This window comes from Panthera pardus, unplaced genomic scaffold (assembly GCF_024362965.1).
Source record: "Panthera pardus isolate Hobbes unplaced genomic scaffold, ASM2436296v1 HiC_scaffold_2, whole genome shotgun sequence".
Taxonomy (NCBI): domain Eukaryota; kingdom Metazoa; phylum Chordata; class Mammalia; order Carnivora; family Felidae; genus Panthera; species Panthera pardus.
Window position 1 is genome coordinate 105,801,777 of NW_026526765.1, and position 18,398 is coordinate 105,820,174.

At 34.4% G+C, this 18,398-nt stretch overlaps 1 protein-coding gene across 6 annotated transcripts in view; it reads right to left on the reverse strand.

The window, feature by feature from the left end:
- ERBIN (erbb2 interacting protein) overlaps nucleotides 1-18,398 on the reverse strand; it is a 127,818-nt gene that overhangs the window by 16,023 nt on the left and 93,397 nt on the right. For all 6 annotated transcript variants that reach the window (XM_019414366.2, XM_019414362.2, XM_019414363.2 and 3 more), the window contains 5 exons: nucleotides 13,764-13,885; nucleotides 12,967-13,140; nucleotides 11,387-11,572; nucleotides 4,089-4,203; nucleotides 1,894-2,080 (listed from right to left, as the gene is read on the reverse strand). In XM_019414366.2, coding sequence (XP_019269911.1) covers nucleotides 1,894-2,080; nucleotides 4,089-4,203; nucleotides 11,387-11,572; nucleotides 12,967-13,140; nucleotides 13,764-13,885 — 784 coding nt within the window. The remainder of the gene's footprint in view (nucleotides 1-1,893; nucleotides 2,081-4,088; nucleotides 4,204-11,386; nucleotides 11,573-12,966; nucleotides 13,141-13,763; nucleotides 13,886-18,398) is intronic.

Here is an 18,398-nt window from a genome sequence, read left to right on the forward strand (position 1 = left end):
TGATGAGAGTCAAAGACGAAAGTCATTTATTAGCAAGTATGTTATTTTAAAATATTATCGAATAATAAAGTAATGTAGATTTACATTAAATGGAGACAAGTAAAACATTAATTAAAATTCACAATCAATAATACCAATCACTTTGCCACAATATAGATTAATAAGGCTAAATGGTGAAGAAAAATGGACTTATCCACATTTTCACGAATGCTAAAACATGAAATTCTTGAAAGATAGGTAGATACATGGAAAGCCAATGACTTCAAGTGTTGAGTGAAGAGCACAAAACATTTTTACAAATAATTCTGAAACCTTACATTAACTACAGTTAATAATAATTACTAATAATTATTAACTATAGTTAATCATTAACTAAGTAATTATTAGATTCAAATACATAAATACATTATAAAAAGGTAAGAAATAAACAATTACTCAAAGATCTACAAAATGTAAAGACAATCAACAATACTAAAAACAAAACTTGTAGAACTCAACAAAAAGTCAATTTTACTGTATGTTGATTTAAAAAAAGAAAATAAAAAATGCAACACTGAAAAAATAATTTGAAGATCAAAAGCAAAACTAAATCTAATGATGTCTAAATGACTTCATTTTATTTGGCAAATATTTATAAATGTGCTCTTCCAAGATTACAGAAAACATTTTATTTCTACTTGGTAGAAATAAATCTATTTCACACAAATATGAAAACATTTGTGTCATTTTGTATAAATATGCAAGTTATGTTTCAACAAGTATTCTTCAGTATTCATCTTCCCATTAGGTAATAGACTATATTACTAGAAATACAACAAAGAAAGTTGTGGATATATCCCTTTCTTAGCCTTTATTTCATTACATAAAAAACATGATTTATAAAATACTCAAGTAATTCCCAACAAAATATCAGTAACATTTTATTATTCAAGAAATTACTCATTATTTTAACATCTAAGAGGTTATAAAAATTATTATTTTACCACTAGGTTTTAGTCTCAAATTCAGAAAACATATAAATAATCATAATTACAACTACATAACGGCTAAACTCATTTTGAGACATAAAATTCATTTTCCTTTTACAACAATTCAAATCAATAAATACAAAATTTGACTTAAGATGCCTGGAATTTAAGAATCATTTGCCTCTAAAAAGTAGTCAACAGTATCTACACAATTAGCTGTGGGTTCAGTAGAAACCCAAATCTTTCTAATAAGCACCTAGCTGATATATTATAACATGAAAGTAAAACAACAGTCTTATTTTGATAGCCAAATATATTGAGAGCTCAAATAATAGACGTTTTAAACTTCAGCTAATTTCAGCCTGTAGGAATTAAGTCTTGTTTCAGAATCTGACCTACAAATTTAAGTCTAAGTCAAAGATACAGAAGTAATTAAAAGTACTGAATGCTCTTTAATGACACTCCCCAAAAAAGAGTATCTAAAAAATACCTATTTCAACTTGAATTACTCCAAACAAGCTATTTATGTTGTAATACCTAAAAATATCATAAAAGTGTTCAACTTTTTAATGAGGAGAATTAGGATATTTTAAATCTTTTCTTCCCCATTTATATTTTTAAAAGTTTATTTTTTTAGTAATCCCTACACCCATGTGAGGCTTGAACCCAGAACCCAACGATCAAGAGTCACAAACTGTTCGGACAGAGCCAGCCTGGTCCCTTCTTCTTCCCCATTTAAAAAACTAATTTAAAATGGAAATGTAGAAAAGTTAAGTAATTAGTAATAAAATGGGGACGAAACCATACACTACCTGATCTACTTCTATAATATTAATTTGTGAAATCTTTGGTTTTAGTCCATATATTGATTTGCCTTATTATCTCTATTGTACAAAAAAAATTATTCTGTTAAGATGTCACAAACCTGATTTTGGAATTAATACCACCAATATGGGTTTGTTTCATTGGAGAGCAGAGTGAGGTATCTTGACTACTATCAGTATTAAGAGAAACTGAATCAGACATCCGAGATGGAGAAGAACAGTTGCTGTTATTCTGATTGCTATTGTGTGTAACTTCATCTGATAAAGAATCTGTATCCTTTGTATCATCTGAAACAAAAAAACTTAAGCCGTTGATAAAGTCACTAAGAATTTGTGTTTAATACTTTGAAGTGAAGACAAATGGCATTTATATTGTACTGGGTCAAATACATAAAAAATTATATGGATAAAAAGACAACCAAAGCCACTTTTGAAAATTTAGTCCTAATACACACAAAGATTAAAGAATTTAAAACTCATAATACCATTAGTTTTTGACAAATATAACATATGTTAAGGTTACCGAGAATTTGATTTAGTTTTTACTACTGGCAAGATGATATTACACAATGTTTTTCTAAGGACATCAATTAATTTTAGTGACTATGGCTCTTCCACTCAGTTACAATTGTCTTTTGAAAGTAGGCTCTATGCCCAATGTGAGGCTTGAACTCACAACCCAGAGATCAAGAGTTGCATGCCCTATTGACTAAGCCAGCCAGGTGCCCCCACATTCATTACTTTAAAAGGTCATAATAATAAAGAATAAATAGTATAGTTCACAGCTTAGGTAAATTTATCTGGGGAAGAAATTATTTCATACATGTATGCAACTGTTTTGATCTATCCTGAAAATAAAAATGAGCAATACAGTCAATTAAAAAAAATTACCAATCAAGGAGTTTTCACAAGGTCAGCTCTCTTTTCCTGTTTTTAAGCCATTTCAAAGAACTGCATATGAAAAATAAACTATCAATATATGAAATGGCTTTTGTTTTTTATATAAACAGAAATAGACAATATTTATACTCCATTATAGACAGGTACTATTAAAAAGTATTATTTTTTTTTTTAAGTAATAATGAAAAGATAATAACTTGGGCACTTGGCTGGCTCAGTTGGTGGAGCATGCGACTGTGGAACTCAGGGTCAGGACTTCAAGCTCCAAGGTGGGCACAGAGCTTACTTAAAAACAAAACAAAAGAAGATAATAACAGTATTTTTACAACCCTAAAGGCTGTTTTTAACTAATGCAATTCTATCCAAATCATAGAAATTGTATATATAGACACAGAAATAGGAGATTGTATGAATTAAAAATATTTTTTTTGTTTCAAAAGGAGCACAGTTCAATTAGTCTGAATTTGTGTTTACAGTTGGCAGTAATAGTACATAGGGCTCAGGATCTTCAATTTTAAGGTATTTGGGTGCTGGGTTTTTAATTTTTAAAATATCGTTAAACAAGATGGCAGGTAAGTTCTTTCCTAGACATATTCCTCTTCTTCTACCTCATTGTGACAGTTAGAAAGTAATATGTAAAATATTTAGCATAGTAATAAGCAGCAACTAGTAAGTATTCAAATATCACTACCACTATTGTCATGAAACCTAAACTATCTAAGGGCCAGCTGGATAGTAAGTTTCATTAATGCCATAAAGGCAAAGGCTGGATAAATATTTGGTAAAGATACTACAGACCAGTTCAGGCACTTATGGGGAGGAGTGAGACAAGGATGAAAGGAAAGGATAGATACCCTTCAAATTCCCTTTCATTTCTAAGAAGGGCCTGAGATTCTATGTTATGTGAAAAATGGCTATGGTGTGAGAATGGTTTAAAAAAGAGTTCTAGACAGAAAAATAACAATAAGCAGCTATTCTACATCAGATACAATGCTAGATCTGAGTACAATGAATAATCTAGTACATGATACTCATAAAGTCCTTCATCAGCCTCAGCGTATGTCAAGTCAGGTAACTTCATATGGATAAAATTAAGTAGCTCAAGGATTACATGGCAAGTAAGTGGCAGAAATGGAATCATAATCCAGTTTTGTGTGCCTGTGAAGCCCATGACCTTATAAGTAAACATGTATGAGGGAAGAGAAAAAAAATCTAACAATATTCTTCTTTAAAAACTAGGAAGATTAGGAACAGAACTTTTAAAAAAGCATGTTTTAAAAATTGTTTCTAAAAAGTGTTTTAAGTAACAATGATATTTAGTGAAATTTATTTCAAAAAAATTTATAAATTTGATAAATCCAGCCCATTTCTATTCCTAGCACTTTCAATATCTAACCTTTTTTGTTATTACTAAGAGCTACAACTTTTGGCTGGTTAATAGAGCTTTCAATTAAAGGTGGTCGCATCTCTGCCATTTTCATCTCTTCATCAGATGAAAGTTCTTCAGATTCCTAATGTAAAGAAAAAAGAAAGAAAATATTTAAATAAATTTTGGTTTCTTTAAATGAATACATATTAACTCATAAGAACTTCAAAGAGAAAATAATATTTAGAACATGGATGAAACTTTTTTATGGTAATATTGACTAAAACTAGTATATGATTTAAATTTTTCAAGATATGGCAATAAAACTATGGTAATTATTAACAATATGTCGAATGGCTATGGGATAAAATTCCGTGGTAGGCCTTAATTCAAGTGTATTAATGATTACTATGTGCTGTTACTATGTCAAGTGCTACAAATACAAAAATGAATAAAACATAATCCCTGTCTTAGAAAAACTTGTTTAGCGAAGGTGCTCCAAAAAAAGTCCCTTCCGAATTCTCAAATTTATTCTAAAATTATCAGGTTCCAAGGAATCAGAAGGACTGAGGTATTCTTCTATTAAAATGAATTCATGGTAATTTTTGCCCAATTTGAAGACAGAATTTTTTATTAATCTCCATGAATTTTTCTCTAATATTTGGCAACTATCCCAGATTATCTGCCACTGAGTGCTACTAAGTGAAAGGGGGTGCAGGGGAGGGAGGAGGACCTGGTAGTGAACAAACATTTATACAAATATTTTAACAATGCGCATACTCTCTATATAAAAACAAATCTTTTGCACGTTAAATTATTCATAGTTAAGGATGAAAATAAATAAAAATTCTTAAAAACTGTTCTGTTAAAAGTACTAAGACTTTTAGGTACTCACAAGTGACATAATAAAGACATGGACCAGGGTCAGCAAACTATTTCAGTAAAAATGCCAGATCATAAATATGTTACACTTCAAGGGCCCTAAAGGTCTCTTCAACTACCCAACTCTGTCACTGTAGCACAACTTTGCCACAGACAACATGTAAACAAATGACTGTGGTTTTGTGCCAGAAAAACTGAATTTCACCTAATTTTTCACATGTTGTGAAATATTCTTTTGATTTTTATTCAACCCTTTAATAACATAAAAGCTGTTCTTAGCTTGCAAGCCATATAAAAGACAGGCAGTGGGCCAGATATAGGCCACAGGCCATACATAGTTTGCCAAATCCCATTTGTAGGACTGTACTACAATGGAAAGAGACTTCTAATTAGAATAGCCAGACAAAGTAAAAGTGGAAGTAAGAGAAGTGAAGGGTGAGGTAAGACAGGAATGACTTCTGAACAGAGGAAAGCATGGAAATAAGAGAAGGTATGTAAAGCATGTCAACTCCATGTAGTTGGAGCTCAGATAACTGGCAGGAGACAGAAAAGTCAGGTTGGACTGAGTAGGAAATTATGTGTTGGTCATTATTGGACGTTGCCAAACCAGGAACTCGCAACATGAGATTATCTTTTAAAATGGTAACTCTGGGGGCACCTGGGTGGCTCAGCCAGTTGGGCGTCTGACTTCGGCTCAAGTCATGATCCCACAGTTCATGGGTTCAAGCCCTGTGTCAGGTTTGGGCTCTGTGCTGACAGCTCAGAACCTGGAGCCTGTGTTGGATTCTGTCTCCCTCTCTCTGCCCCTCCCCCACTCATGCTCTATCTCTCAAAAATATATAAACATTTAAAAAATACATAAATAAAATGGTAACTCTGGTATTAAGAATATATGGGAAGAGAAAGAAACCGGCAGAAAGGGATCTAGCTATCCTAACAGTCCTAATGAAAAAACTTGATCTGTCCTTAGCCAATGGCAGTGATGACAGCTGATAAAGAAATAAAGAATTTGAAAGAAATTTTGGCACTAACAGGACTTAATGATAAAATGAATGCAAAAAACGAGAGAGCAAAAGAAAGAAGGGCAAATGGTCTGTCCTAATCTTTGACATGTGCAGTACTTTCAACTGCTGAGCAGACTTCCTTCTTCATGAATTATACTACACCTGGGTGTCTGGGAGCTGTAGCCTCCTAGATGTCCTCCTACCTTTCTGTCTTTTGTGCTCAAATCAATGAATCCTCCTGCAGTTAGCATTTATTTTTGCCTTTCTTACTCTTTCCCCTTGGATATTGCATTTTCTTCAACGATTATGTGTAATGTAGATAATTTGATTTATAATCCCGTTTTCGTTTCTCTTCTAAGCTAAAGATACCTGTTAAGTGTTCAAATTCCACATATCCAAAAACAAACTAGACCTTCTAAGCCTGTTTGTTCTTTTAACACCCCACTTCAGTTGATGGCATCATCATCCATTCAAACATGGTTATGTGACTGTCCCCTCTGCCCCATTCCTTACAGTCAGGAATATTTCCATACTAAATCTCTTACATTTGGACAACTAAGTTCCAGTCCACATTGTCTACTATTATTATTCAAAAAGCCTTCAAACTTGGGAGAATTCAGTAGCTGTTGCCAGATAACCCTAATACATAGATCACAAGTAATGCTCTGCTAAAAGGCCTTCATGACTCCTCAAAGACTATACAACAATTCATAGCATGGCTTTCAAGAGCCTCATCATCAGGACCCAATCTACTGTACTAATTTTGTTTCATTCTACCACCCTGATATGCTCAGCTAGATGAAACATGTTCTTTTCTATATTTCTCAAACACCACTCTTATGCTACCATTATTCCTTTCATACTTTATTCAGTTCTCCTATTTCTGTTAGATGAACTATTCCAAGGTATAGGTTAAATACTTCCTTCACCCTAAAGCATTCTTGGTTGTTCCTAGCCAGAAAGTATCTCTTTTCTAAATTTATGTAGCACTTAATATTTTTATTACTTAGTATTTTTCTTATACACTCAGCATTGTCTAACCCTAATTATATTCTATATACCCATTTATCCATTCTGCCACCAAAGCTCCAAACACAATGCCTTACACACAGAATTATACTAAATGAAGTATTAAGTACACTGGGACAAACCTTATAACCTTTTCACAGACTTTGTTATATTAGGTTCAATGTATATAATAAGTGTACTGAAAGATGTGATCCATTCAAAATACATTTACAAACCATGAAGTTTCTTTCTTGTAGTAAATACTAGCTCAAAGGATAACCCTGAAGACAGATGTGCTTTGAATGCATTTAAATTTTCAGGAATAAAGAGGCTATTATAAACCCACAGTATCACTATTTGTATATTATTCTCCAACAGAACTTTCTATAATGACAGAAATGCTCTATCTTTGCAGTTCAACTTGGTAAACACTAACTAGCTAGACATGTGGCTATTGACCACTTAAAATGTAGGCTAGTAAAACTAAGAAGCAAAGTTCTTTATTTACTTAAATAGCCACTTATAACTAGCGGATACATAGTGGACAATGTAGCTATAAATCAAAAACCCTCCAGAATTTTATTTTGTAAAGTTAGAGCTTTACTGTTTTACATGACTTCCACCAGCGTATGAGGGGAATGCAAACAAACAAAAGGTGTGGCCGCTTATGAAAAACTGGCAGTTTCTCACATGGGTAAACACAGAGTAACCATACGATTCAACAATTCTACTCTTAGGCATATGTCTAACAAAAAAGAAAATATATACCGACACAAAAATTTGTACACAAATATTCACAATAGCTTTATGCACTATTGCCAAAATGTGGAAATAACCAAAATATCCATTGTTAACAATTACAATGGAGTATACTGACATAAAAGTGAACTGATACATAAAAAAATGAACCAATACAATAAAACAGTATTGATACATGTTATAATATGGATATCTAAAATACTAAGTTAAAGAAAAGTTACAAAAGACCAGCTATCATATGATTACATCATTAATATAAAATGCCAACAACAGCCAAATCTACAGAGGCAGATAAAGTAGATAAGATGTCTAGGACTCAGGGGTACAGAGAAGTTGTGGGGAAATGGCTAAGAAGTATTGGATTTCTTTCTGGGATAACAAATGTTCCACAAGTAATGTAGTGAAGGATGGACAACTTCTAGTATACCAATAGTCACTGAATAGTACCCTGTATTTAAATCGGTGAATTATATAGTATGTGAGTTATACCTCAATAAAGCTGTTAAAAAAAAAAGTCACAGCTTTTATTGATCCACCAGAAGACTCTTTAAAGTCTCAGACTCCACCAAAAAACTAGAACTGATAAATGAATTCAGAAAGCCACAGGATATAAAATCAATATACAGAAATCCATTGCATTTCTATACACTAAAAATGAAGTAGAAAGAGAAATTAAGAAAATAATCCCATTTACAATTGCTCCAAAAATAATAAAATACCTAAGAATAAACTTAACCAAGGAGGTTAACTCTAAAAACTGCAAAACACTGATGAAAGAAACTGAAGATGACACAAACAAATGGAAAGATATTCCACGCTCATGGATTGGAAGGACAAATATTGTTAAAATGTCCATGGTACCCAAAGCAGTCTGTAGATTTAATGTAATCAATATCAAAATACTAATAGCAGTTTATAAAGAACTAGAACAAATAATCCTAAAATTTGTATGGAACCCTCAAAGACCCCAAAGTAGCCAAAGCAATCTTGAAAAAGAAGAATGGGGGCACCTGGCTGACTCAGGTGATAGAGCATGTGACTCCTGATCTCAGGGTTGGGAATTCAAGCCCCACGCTGGGCATGGGACCTACTTAAAACAAAGCAAACAAAATAAAATAAAGAAGAACAAAACTGGAAGTAGAATAATCCCAGAATTCAAGATATACCACAAAGCTGCAGTAATCAAAACAGTATGATATTGGCACAAAAACAGAAACATAGATCAACGGAAGAGAAAAGAACCCAGCAATAAACCCAGTCATATAGTCAATTAATCCTCAACAAAGCAAGAAAGAATATCCAATGGGAAAAAGAATGTCTCTTGAACAAATGGTGTTGGGAAAAGTAGACTTCAACATGCAAAACAATGACACTGGATCACTTCCTTAAACCATACACAGAAATAAACTCAAAATGGATTAAGGACCTAAATGTGAGAAATCCTAGGAGAGAACAAAGGCAGTAATTTCTCTGAGATTGGCCATAGCAACATTTTTCTAGATAATGTCTCTGGAGGCAAGAGAAACAAAAGCAAAAATAAACCATTAGGACTACATCAAAATAAAAAGCTTCTCCAAAGCAAATAATAAAACTAAAAGACAACCTACTGAATGAAAGAAGATATTTGCAAATGAACATCTGATAAATGGTTAGTATCCAAAATATATAAAAATGTACACAACTCAACACCAAAAAACCCCCAAATAATCCGATTAAAAAATGGGCAGAGGGGCGCCTGGGTGGCTCAGTCAGTTAAGCGTGTGACTTTGGCTCAGGTTATGATCTTGTGGTTCATGAGTTCAAGCCCTGCATCGGGCTCTGTGCTGACAACCGAGAGCCTGGAACCTGCTTAGGATTCTGTGTCTCCCTTTCTCTCTGTTCATCCCCTACTCGTACTCTGTCTCTCTCTCTCCCAAAGATAAATAAACATTAAAAAAAACCAAAACATTAAAAAAAATAGGCAGACAACATTAAAAGACATTTCTCCAAAGAGGTCATACAGATGGCCAACAGACACATGAAAAGATGCTCAATATCACTCTTCATCAGGGAAATGCAAATCAAAACCACAATGGAGTATCACCACACCTGTCAGAATGGCTAAAATCAAAAGCAAGAAACAAGTATTGGTGAGGATGGGGAGAAAAAGGAACCCTCTTGCACTGCTGTTGGGAATGCAAACTGATACGGTCATTGTGGAGAACAATATGGAAGTTCCCCCCAAAATTAAAAATAGAATTACTATATGATCCCGTAATTTCACTACTGGGTATTTACCCAAAGACTATGAGAACACTAATTTGAAAAGATATATACACCCCTATGTTTTTGGCATTATTTATAAAAGCCAAAATATGGAAGTAGCCCAAGTGTCTGTAGATAGATGAATGGATAAAGAAGTAGATATACACACAACAGAATATTAGACAGAAAAAAGAAAGAGATCTTGCTATTTGCAACAACATGGATGGACCTAGAGAGTATTAATTTTAAGTGAAATAAGTCAGAGAAAGACAAATATCATATGACTTCACTCATAAATGGAATTTAAGAAACAGAACAAAGGAAAAAAAAGAAATTGAGAATCAGACTCTCAACTACAGAGAACAAACTGATGGTTACCAGAAGGGAGGTCAAAGGAGGGATGGGTGAAATAGGTGATGGGGATTAAGGAGAGCACTTGTTATAATGAGCACCAGATAGTGTATGGAAGTGTTGAATCACCATATTGTACACTTTATTTTTTTATATTAGTCTCTTTCATCTTAAAAAAATTTTTTTTAATCTTTATTTATTTTTGAGAGAGAGAGAGAGAGAGACAGAGTGAGAGCAGGGGAGGAACAGAGAGAGAGGGAGACACAGAATCCAAAGCAGGCTCCAGGCTCCAAGCTGTCAGGCACAGAGCCCGATGTGGGGCTCGAACCCACGAATCGTGAGATCATGATTTGAGCCTAAGTCTGACGCCTGACTAAGCCATCCAGGCGCCCCTCTTTTATCTTTTTAAAATATTCATTTGAGAGAGAGAGTGCAAGCAGGGGAGGGTTAGAGAGAGAGAGGGAGAGAGAATCCCAAGCAGACTTTATGCTGCAGCACAGAGCCCGATGTGAGGCTTGAACACATGAAGTGTGAGATCATAACCTGAGTCGAAATTAAGAGTCGGACGCTCAACTGACTAAGCCACACAGGTGCCCCAGGTCCCTTTTATTTAAAAAAAATTTTTTTTTGATATTGTACACCTTTAGCTAATATAACACTGTATGCTAACTATACTGAAATTTTAAAAATCGCAGACATCAAGAAAAAAAATGCTTCACAATTAAACAATGATAAATGCTTAACGAGTGAAATAATTTAAATACACCAATGGTAACCTTTTCATTGTTAAGTTTCATTGTTAAGCAACTGCTATTATGTTTTTAACGAATTAGAATAGAACCACCACGATCTAATTTACATAGTAAACATCTGAGTGCAATGCAGGTAGAAAATTTTAAGTTCAAAGTAATAAATGAGAGATACTATAGCACACATCATGAGATTTCTTTATGGCAAATGAGTTAGCATATTTTGTTTTCAGTATCAGTTTTCTTCTATCTTTAGTTAGCAACAATGAAATACTAAATTCTTACAGTTGTTAACAACTAATTGTTCCAGAGAATAATCACAAAGCCATACCTCAAAAACATCATCATGATTAACAATATGCTTCAAGTTCTCAGAAGCTTTCGTGTTTGCAGTCACTGGTAGACTTCCAGGGCTAATCTCAGCTTCAGATTCACTGGTCTTCTGTGGAGAGTTTCCTATCATATACTTTTCTCTTTCATCAGCTTTGATTCTCACTGGAGTGGTACTTTCTGAAGTCTAAGTAAAAGAAAAGATAAAGAATTCATATTCCTTAAAGTTTTGTATCTATTTTTTTACTACAGTTCATATTAGAATTTAAAAGTAGGAGCTCCTGGCTGGCTAAGTAGGAAGAGAGTGTGACTCTTGATCTCGGGGTTGTGGGTGTGAGATGCACAGTGGGCGTAGAGATTATTAAAAAAATAAATATTTTAACATCTTCCTATTCTGAATAAATCAAGGAAACTTTAAACATGGAAATCTGCAGCACTTACAGATAAATGTGCATTTGGGGAGCAGGGGGTCCCCAAAGTTTCATGAACCACATTAAACTCTACAATTTAGCTGAGGCTACATTTCATCTCAAAGGCTGCAAAGCTGGTGTTCATGAGTGAGTCATTTAGCTCAGCAAGGTCAAAATCAAGATGGTTAGATTGTTTTCTGCTGAATGTAGAATATATAGCAACTCTAGTGATGTGGGAAAACTTTTGTTTCTGTGATATAATGTGGGAAAGAAAAGCCCATTAAAGGAACACACACTTTAAGGATTTGTCTAGGTTTCTGAAACATCCCAAGGAAAGTACCATGGTCTGTCATAGCAATTACATTTAAAATTAGAATTGGGTAGGGTGGGTCAATGTTCTCAGGGGAAAAACAGTATTTCCATAACAATAAATTTAAGGATATTCGTTATCTTATTTTTATTCAGACAAGATTTTTTAAAAGTTATGTTGATGCTATCCTGCCCATCTGGAAAGCCTATAACCATACTGAAGTGGTAAGAATAGCAATTAGAGAGTTTGCTAATTATTCCAGCTCTTACTTCAAATAGCCGGGAACAGCCTAAATCTGGGAGGACATTATAGTGTATACAAAAAGAACCATTATATAAATTATTAAAGTTTTAAAGTGCTTGAAATAAGTTTTAGTCAATAATTTTATTTTTAATTTTTCAGTTTACTTACTTATTTTGAAAGAGAAAAAGAGAGAGGGAGAGAGAGAATGAGAGCAGGGGAGAGGCAGAGAGAGAGAGGGAGGGAGAGAATCCCAAGTAGGCTCTGTGTTGTCAGTGTAGAGCCCGACGTGGGGTTCAATCCCATGATCTGAGATGACGACCCTGAGCTGAAATCAAGAGTCGGTCACTCGACTGAATGAACCACCCAGATGCCCCTAGTCAATTTCTTTAAAATGAGTTTTCTGGGGTGCCTGGGTGGCTCAGTTGGTCGAGGGTCAGACTCTTGGTTTCAAGTCAGGTCATGATCCTGGGGTCGTGGGATCGAGCCCCATGTCAGGCTCCGTACTGAGCGTGGAGCCTGTTGAAGATTCTTTCTCCCTCCTTCTTCCCCTCTCCCCTGCTCCTGTTCTATCTCTAAAAACAAATTAAAAAAAAAAAAATTTAAAATGAGTTTTCTAACCTTCACACCCACATCATTATTTACAACTTGCTGATCTTCATGTGGTTTCAAATCTTTTCCAGAATCTTCATAAGTCTCTTCATCTTTTAATCTATGTACAATGGTTTGAACAGTTTTGACCATATTCTTAAGCTCATCTGGGTATGGTGTTGGATATCTCTTTAAATTTCCCTCCTAGGGAAATAAAATAAATTAAATTTGAAATATGGATAAATATTTTAACATCAACCTCAAAATTTAATCTACAATGCAACTTAATTACATTGGTTATCTGGCTCCTGGGGTAGCTTTAAAAACAGAGGATAGGCCATTGAAAGCATTTTAGACACAATAAAAGCATGGTTTTATCAATAGTAAAAGAATATATAGTTACAGATTTAACTAATGTTTTGAAACTTTTTTTTTTAGCAGACTTAAATATATTCCATTTTAAGATTTATGGTGTGGATATTGCCAATACCATCGCTAGGCTTTCAAACAGTTGTTTTCTGGTATTTACCCAGACACATATAAACCTCCTATAATTATATACATCTTATATGCCAAGAACCAAGTACTTCCAAAGTCAGCCTAATGTCATTTTCTGGGATTCAGCTAGTTTACATAAGGTAAAAATAATTACATTCATGAGTAACTTGGAAATGTATTATTCACTACTTGTCACTGCCACACTCTCAATCTCATAAAGAAAAAATTGTTCAAAACAGAATTCTTTATCTCTAGAATATAAGTAAATAATAAATCATTAAAAAAAGGGAAGAGGGAAAAACAATCAGGTTTTTCTCTTCAGGACTCACCCGGGGAGGTGCTTCCCTTTCATCTTTGTCTTCATCACAATCAAATGCCACTTGAGCGCGCTGTTTCCTCTGTTCCTCCCACAATGAAGGATTAAAACTTTCATTATCTGATATGAACATAACTAGAGGAAAACAAACAAAAAACAAAAACAAAATCCACTATATTTTACAGTATTATGAAAAGCTACTACTTGTTTATAACTTTCTTTAGGAATGACATTCATTAAGTTAAGACTGGTCAACGCCACCAGCATTAAATGCTACATTAAGAAGTAGGCTGTGATTCTAGTATTTCTTTACAATATTCATCATGTATCTTTTCTTCCTTAAAGGTAATGTGTCTTGTTACCAGAAGGGTTCCTGATAAGAATCTAACAATTACAACGGGGTAGAAAGGTGACTGTGTGCAGTTTCCTACAAAAAAGAGCATGGTAACAGTGCTCACTTCAGCAATACATATACCACATGGTAATATATAAATTATTTCATCCAAGTTTTTGCATTCAGAATAATCTTCCCAATTCCAATATTGTTCATTATGTATGGGGGAAAGGAAGGTGAAGACAAAGTGAGTTATTTTGAGTTAAAAAGATTACCCTGAAGCCTTGTAATTACATCCTTGCATTAAACATTATACTTTATATAGCTTTACTTAAGTAAAGTGCTTACAAGATATTTTCTATATCAAAATGCAAGGAAAATTAAAAATCTAATATAAGCTCAACACTATATATCCTCCTATGCAACATACAATTAAAGGTAAAGATTTAACAGCTGTTACAGTTTTTCAATTAGGCAACTAAGACAGATCTAAGGCTTAAAAATTAATCCATTTGTCTATTATATATCACCATACAGAAGTTTGTGCAATACAAGATCAAATCACAAATTGTTTTCTGCCAATTAAAAGAAAATGACTATACCTACTCAAAAGGAATTAAAAGCACCTAAAATTAGTGAACAGAAAAAAATGAAATTCCTGGAATACCCATATGTGGTCAGTTTGAACACTTATGCAAAAGTAGCATAAACACCGTTAATTTTTAGTCCTTATTTTGGGCTTCTTACCATACTTTAATTTCATATCCAAACTAAATACCACAAAACCAAATATGAACAATTGGAATCGAGTTTTTGTCTTCAGCTTTTCCTTGTTTTCATCACCTGGTTCGAGAATTTTTTCTTTAATTACTTTGTGGCATTGCTCAACAGCTAATGAATCAGAAAGTTAGTTTTTGTTTGTTTGTGGAATGTGATTCAAATTCCTAGGAATATCTATAGATTTCTGTTGTAGACTTGGGAAGGTAAGCCAACCCAAGCAGTCTGCAACAACCTACTTCCAGGCAGCAATTTTAATCACCAGCCTAGGCCAGAAATCCCTTAACTGTTTTTACATCATGCCAAAGTAATCTTACGCTAGAACTTTTTCAGAACCTTAAGATAAGTAACTTTCACCATGCCTTTCATTCTTGCCAACTTCTGGTCACTTACACTTTCTACCCTTTAGTATAAATCTCACATCTTTTGAGATTCAGGGTATCAGGTGATACTATCACTTTCTCTGTATTTTAGACTCTGTATTTTAGCCACTAAGACTGATCACCCTGGCATAATCATGGAAGATTCTAGTGTTTGCCTACAGTCTTTCTCTCCACTTAAAACCTGCCAATATCCTGAATGATAACAATGTGTGAAGACCACCCCCCTCCCCACTTCAACACTACAATTTCATAGTTCCTCAATTTCCTCATTCCAATATCCACCTGCATTTCACCAATGTGATTCCTAACCATGGTCACACTCAAGATCTAGGCTTCTGTAACTCTTCCTCCTCCTTGACCACTACACACTTGTCCTTTCAAATCACTCACTTCCCTATTATTGTTCATAAACTTTGAGTTCCTTATTCTCATTTCTTACTCTCCCTGTAAAATCACTCTAGGTTTTACTTTCTTTTCTATCCAGCTTAGATTTCATGATATATTATTTTAACCACTCTCACATTTCTTGCCCCTTTTCCTTAGGTAATACCTATTCAACAAAACCCATAATGTGTTACTTCAATCATCTTCTTTGTTTTGGACTGCTGACTTCTACCAGAGAAGAGTGACATCACCTTGTTGTTTAGAACCATTACATACTCATGGTATCCCCTCATCTTTGCTCCATCTTCAGCGCCGCCCAGGAATTCTATTTATTTCTAGTTGGTCTTTTCTCCCACTATAAGTCACTTACCTCAAAGGTCCTTCCCTCAACCTCTAGAGGCAATTTTTTCTTTGAGATCAGTGAGTAAAGAAAAGCAATCAAAAGCCTCAAACTGATAAATGCCCCCACACCTGCAACAACCTGCTTCCCCCAGCTACAAACTGTTATATGGATGCATACTTCCCATTCAACAATGATTCCTCTAAGTAGGCCCAAAATACCAGGCCTTCTCTTTCAAATTCACCCATCATTATCCCCCCTCTACAACATGAGCTTCTTTTTTTTTTTTTTTTAAGATTTTATTTTTAAGTAATCTGTACACCCATTATGAAGCTTGAACTCACAACCCTGAGATCAAGAGTTGTGTGCTCTACCAACTGAGCCAGCCAGGTGCCCCAGAACACGAGCTTCTTGAAAGCATGGATTTTTCTTTTTAAATATTCAGATTTAACACACTGCTTAGATCTAACACAGGTGTTCAATAAAAATTGAATGAATTTGGGGCACCTGGGTGGCTCAGTCGGTTGAGCGTCCGACTTCAGCTCAGGTCATGATCTCACAGCTCGTGAGTTCGAGTCCCGCATCGGGCTCTGTGCTCACAGTTCAGAGCCTGAAGCTTGCCTGGGATTCTGTTTCTCCCTCTCTCTCTGCCCCTAACCCACTCACATTCTGTCTCTGTCTCTCTCAAAAATAAATAAACATTAAAAAAAATTGAATGAATTAAATGTGAACAAAGCATCTATTCCTCTTAAAGTATATAAAACTCCAAGTCAAGAACACTGTGTTTTCTGACTTGTTTTGTTTTTTTTTTCTGACTTTGAGGCAAAGTCATAAAGGAAAAAGCTTTTCCTGCATTTGAAAAGAAATCCACCCAGTTGGCCATGTCAATGTAGTTTCTGATTTGGTATTGTAAGTGCAGTATGTTACAGTGCTATATGGAAATACTTTAAGAACACGTAAACTCTACGAGGACTTAAACATTCTAAGTTTATCTCAGACCTGTCCTTTTAAGACTCTTCCATTCTAAAACACATCTCTCAAATCAAAAATTCAAAGTGGCAAGATTTTATTTTGCTACTTCTACTCTTTGTATCAGAAATAAATTTCTTAACTGAACTATGACCTCTTTTAAAAAGAAACAGTAAGAGGATAAATTGAAATGACAGAAATGAGAGAAGGCCAGGTAAATCTGAATCATGAAAACAGAAGACAATAAGAGAAATCAAAGCATGAGTACACCCATGATTAGAACAGTTCTAAGCAGCAGTCACCAAACTTCTGTTAAGTGGTCAGATAATAAATATGGTTAGCTTTGTGAGCCCAGAGACCAATGTGAAGACACTATGGTAGGTGCTTAGGAAAGAAATCAAATTTCCACAAGATTTCTAACAAATTTAAGATATATGTACTAATAACTGAGTACCATTATTGTATTATAGTTCTACCAATGAGAAGACTGAAGGTCTCGCTGTTAGGAGTAACATTTTGCTTAACTGGTGCTGGCTATCATCAAACTGATGCAAAGAGTCACCTGTAAAAACTATTCTTACCTTGTGGGCCACACAAAAACAGGTAGCAGGCCAGACATGGCCCATGGGCCACAGTGTGTCAATCACTCTGACTGGAACAAAAAGTGTTATGACAAAAGATATTTATCTGGTTGTTCCCTGGAAGGGGGTCTTCAACAATACCTCACATTATGTATTTAATACTTTAGTTCATTATTCAAATAAAAAGATATAAGCTGTTGAGTAGTTTTATTCATTGTTGGAATCATGTATGGTTATTTGAGTGTGCGTTAAAATGAAAGCAAAATAAAACATTCTCAGGTCTCTATATGGCAGTGACAAAAGCAAAGAGGGAAAGCACTAATACCACATGAATATAATAATATCAAAGATTAAATATGTCCTTTACAGACTTGGTTTCTTCACAAAGGAAAAAATAATTTTGTTGAGAATCTTCCTTCAGAATAATATCTGTATTTGATTTTTAATAATTACCAGTTTTTATTATTTTTCTAAAGTAAAAGTAGCAAATGAGAATAAAAACAAATTTTCCCAATGTGTTGTTCCTATCGTTTAAGACAGGGACAGAAAGCTATTAAGCTTTTTTTTTAACCGTTTATTCATTTTTTGATAGAGACAGAGAGTGAGTGGGGGAGGGGCAGAGAGAGAGGGAGACAGAATCTGAAGCAAGCTCCAGGCTCTGAATTGACAGCACAGAGCCCGATGCGGGGCTTGAACTCACGGACCATGAGATCATGACCTAAGCTGAAGTCGCTTAATCAACTGAGCCACCCAGGTGCCCCCAGGGACAGAAAGCTATTAAATCTGGCCCACTTACTGTTTTTGTATGGTCTACACCTAACAATAGTTTTAAATTTTTTAAATACTGGGGGGAAAAAACCCAAAACATAAAAAAATTTTT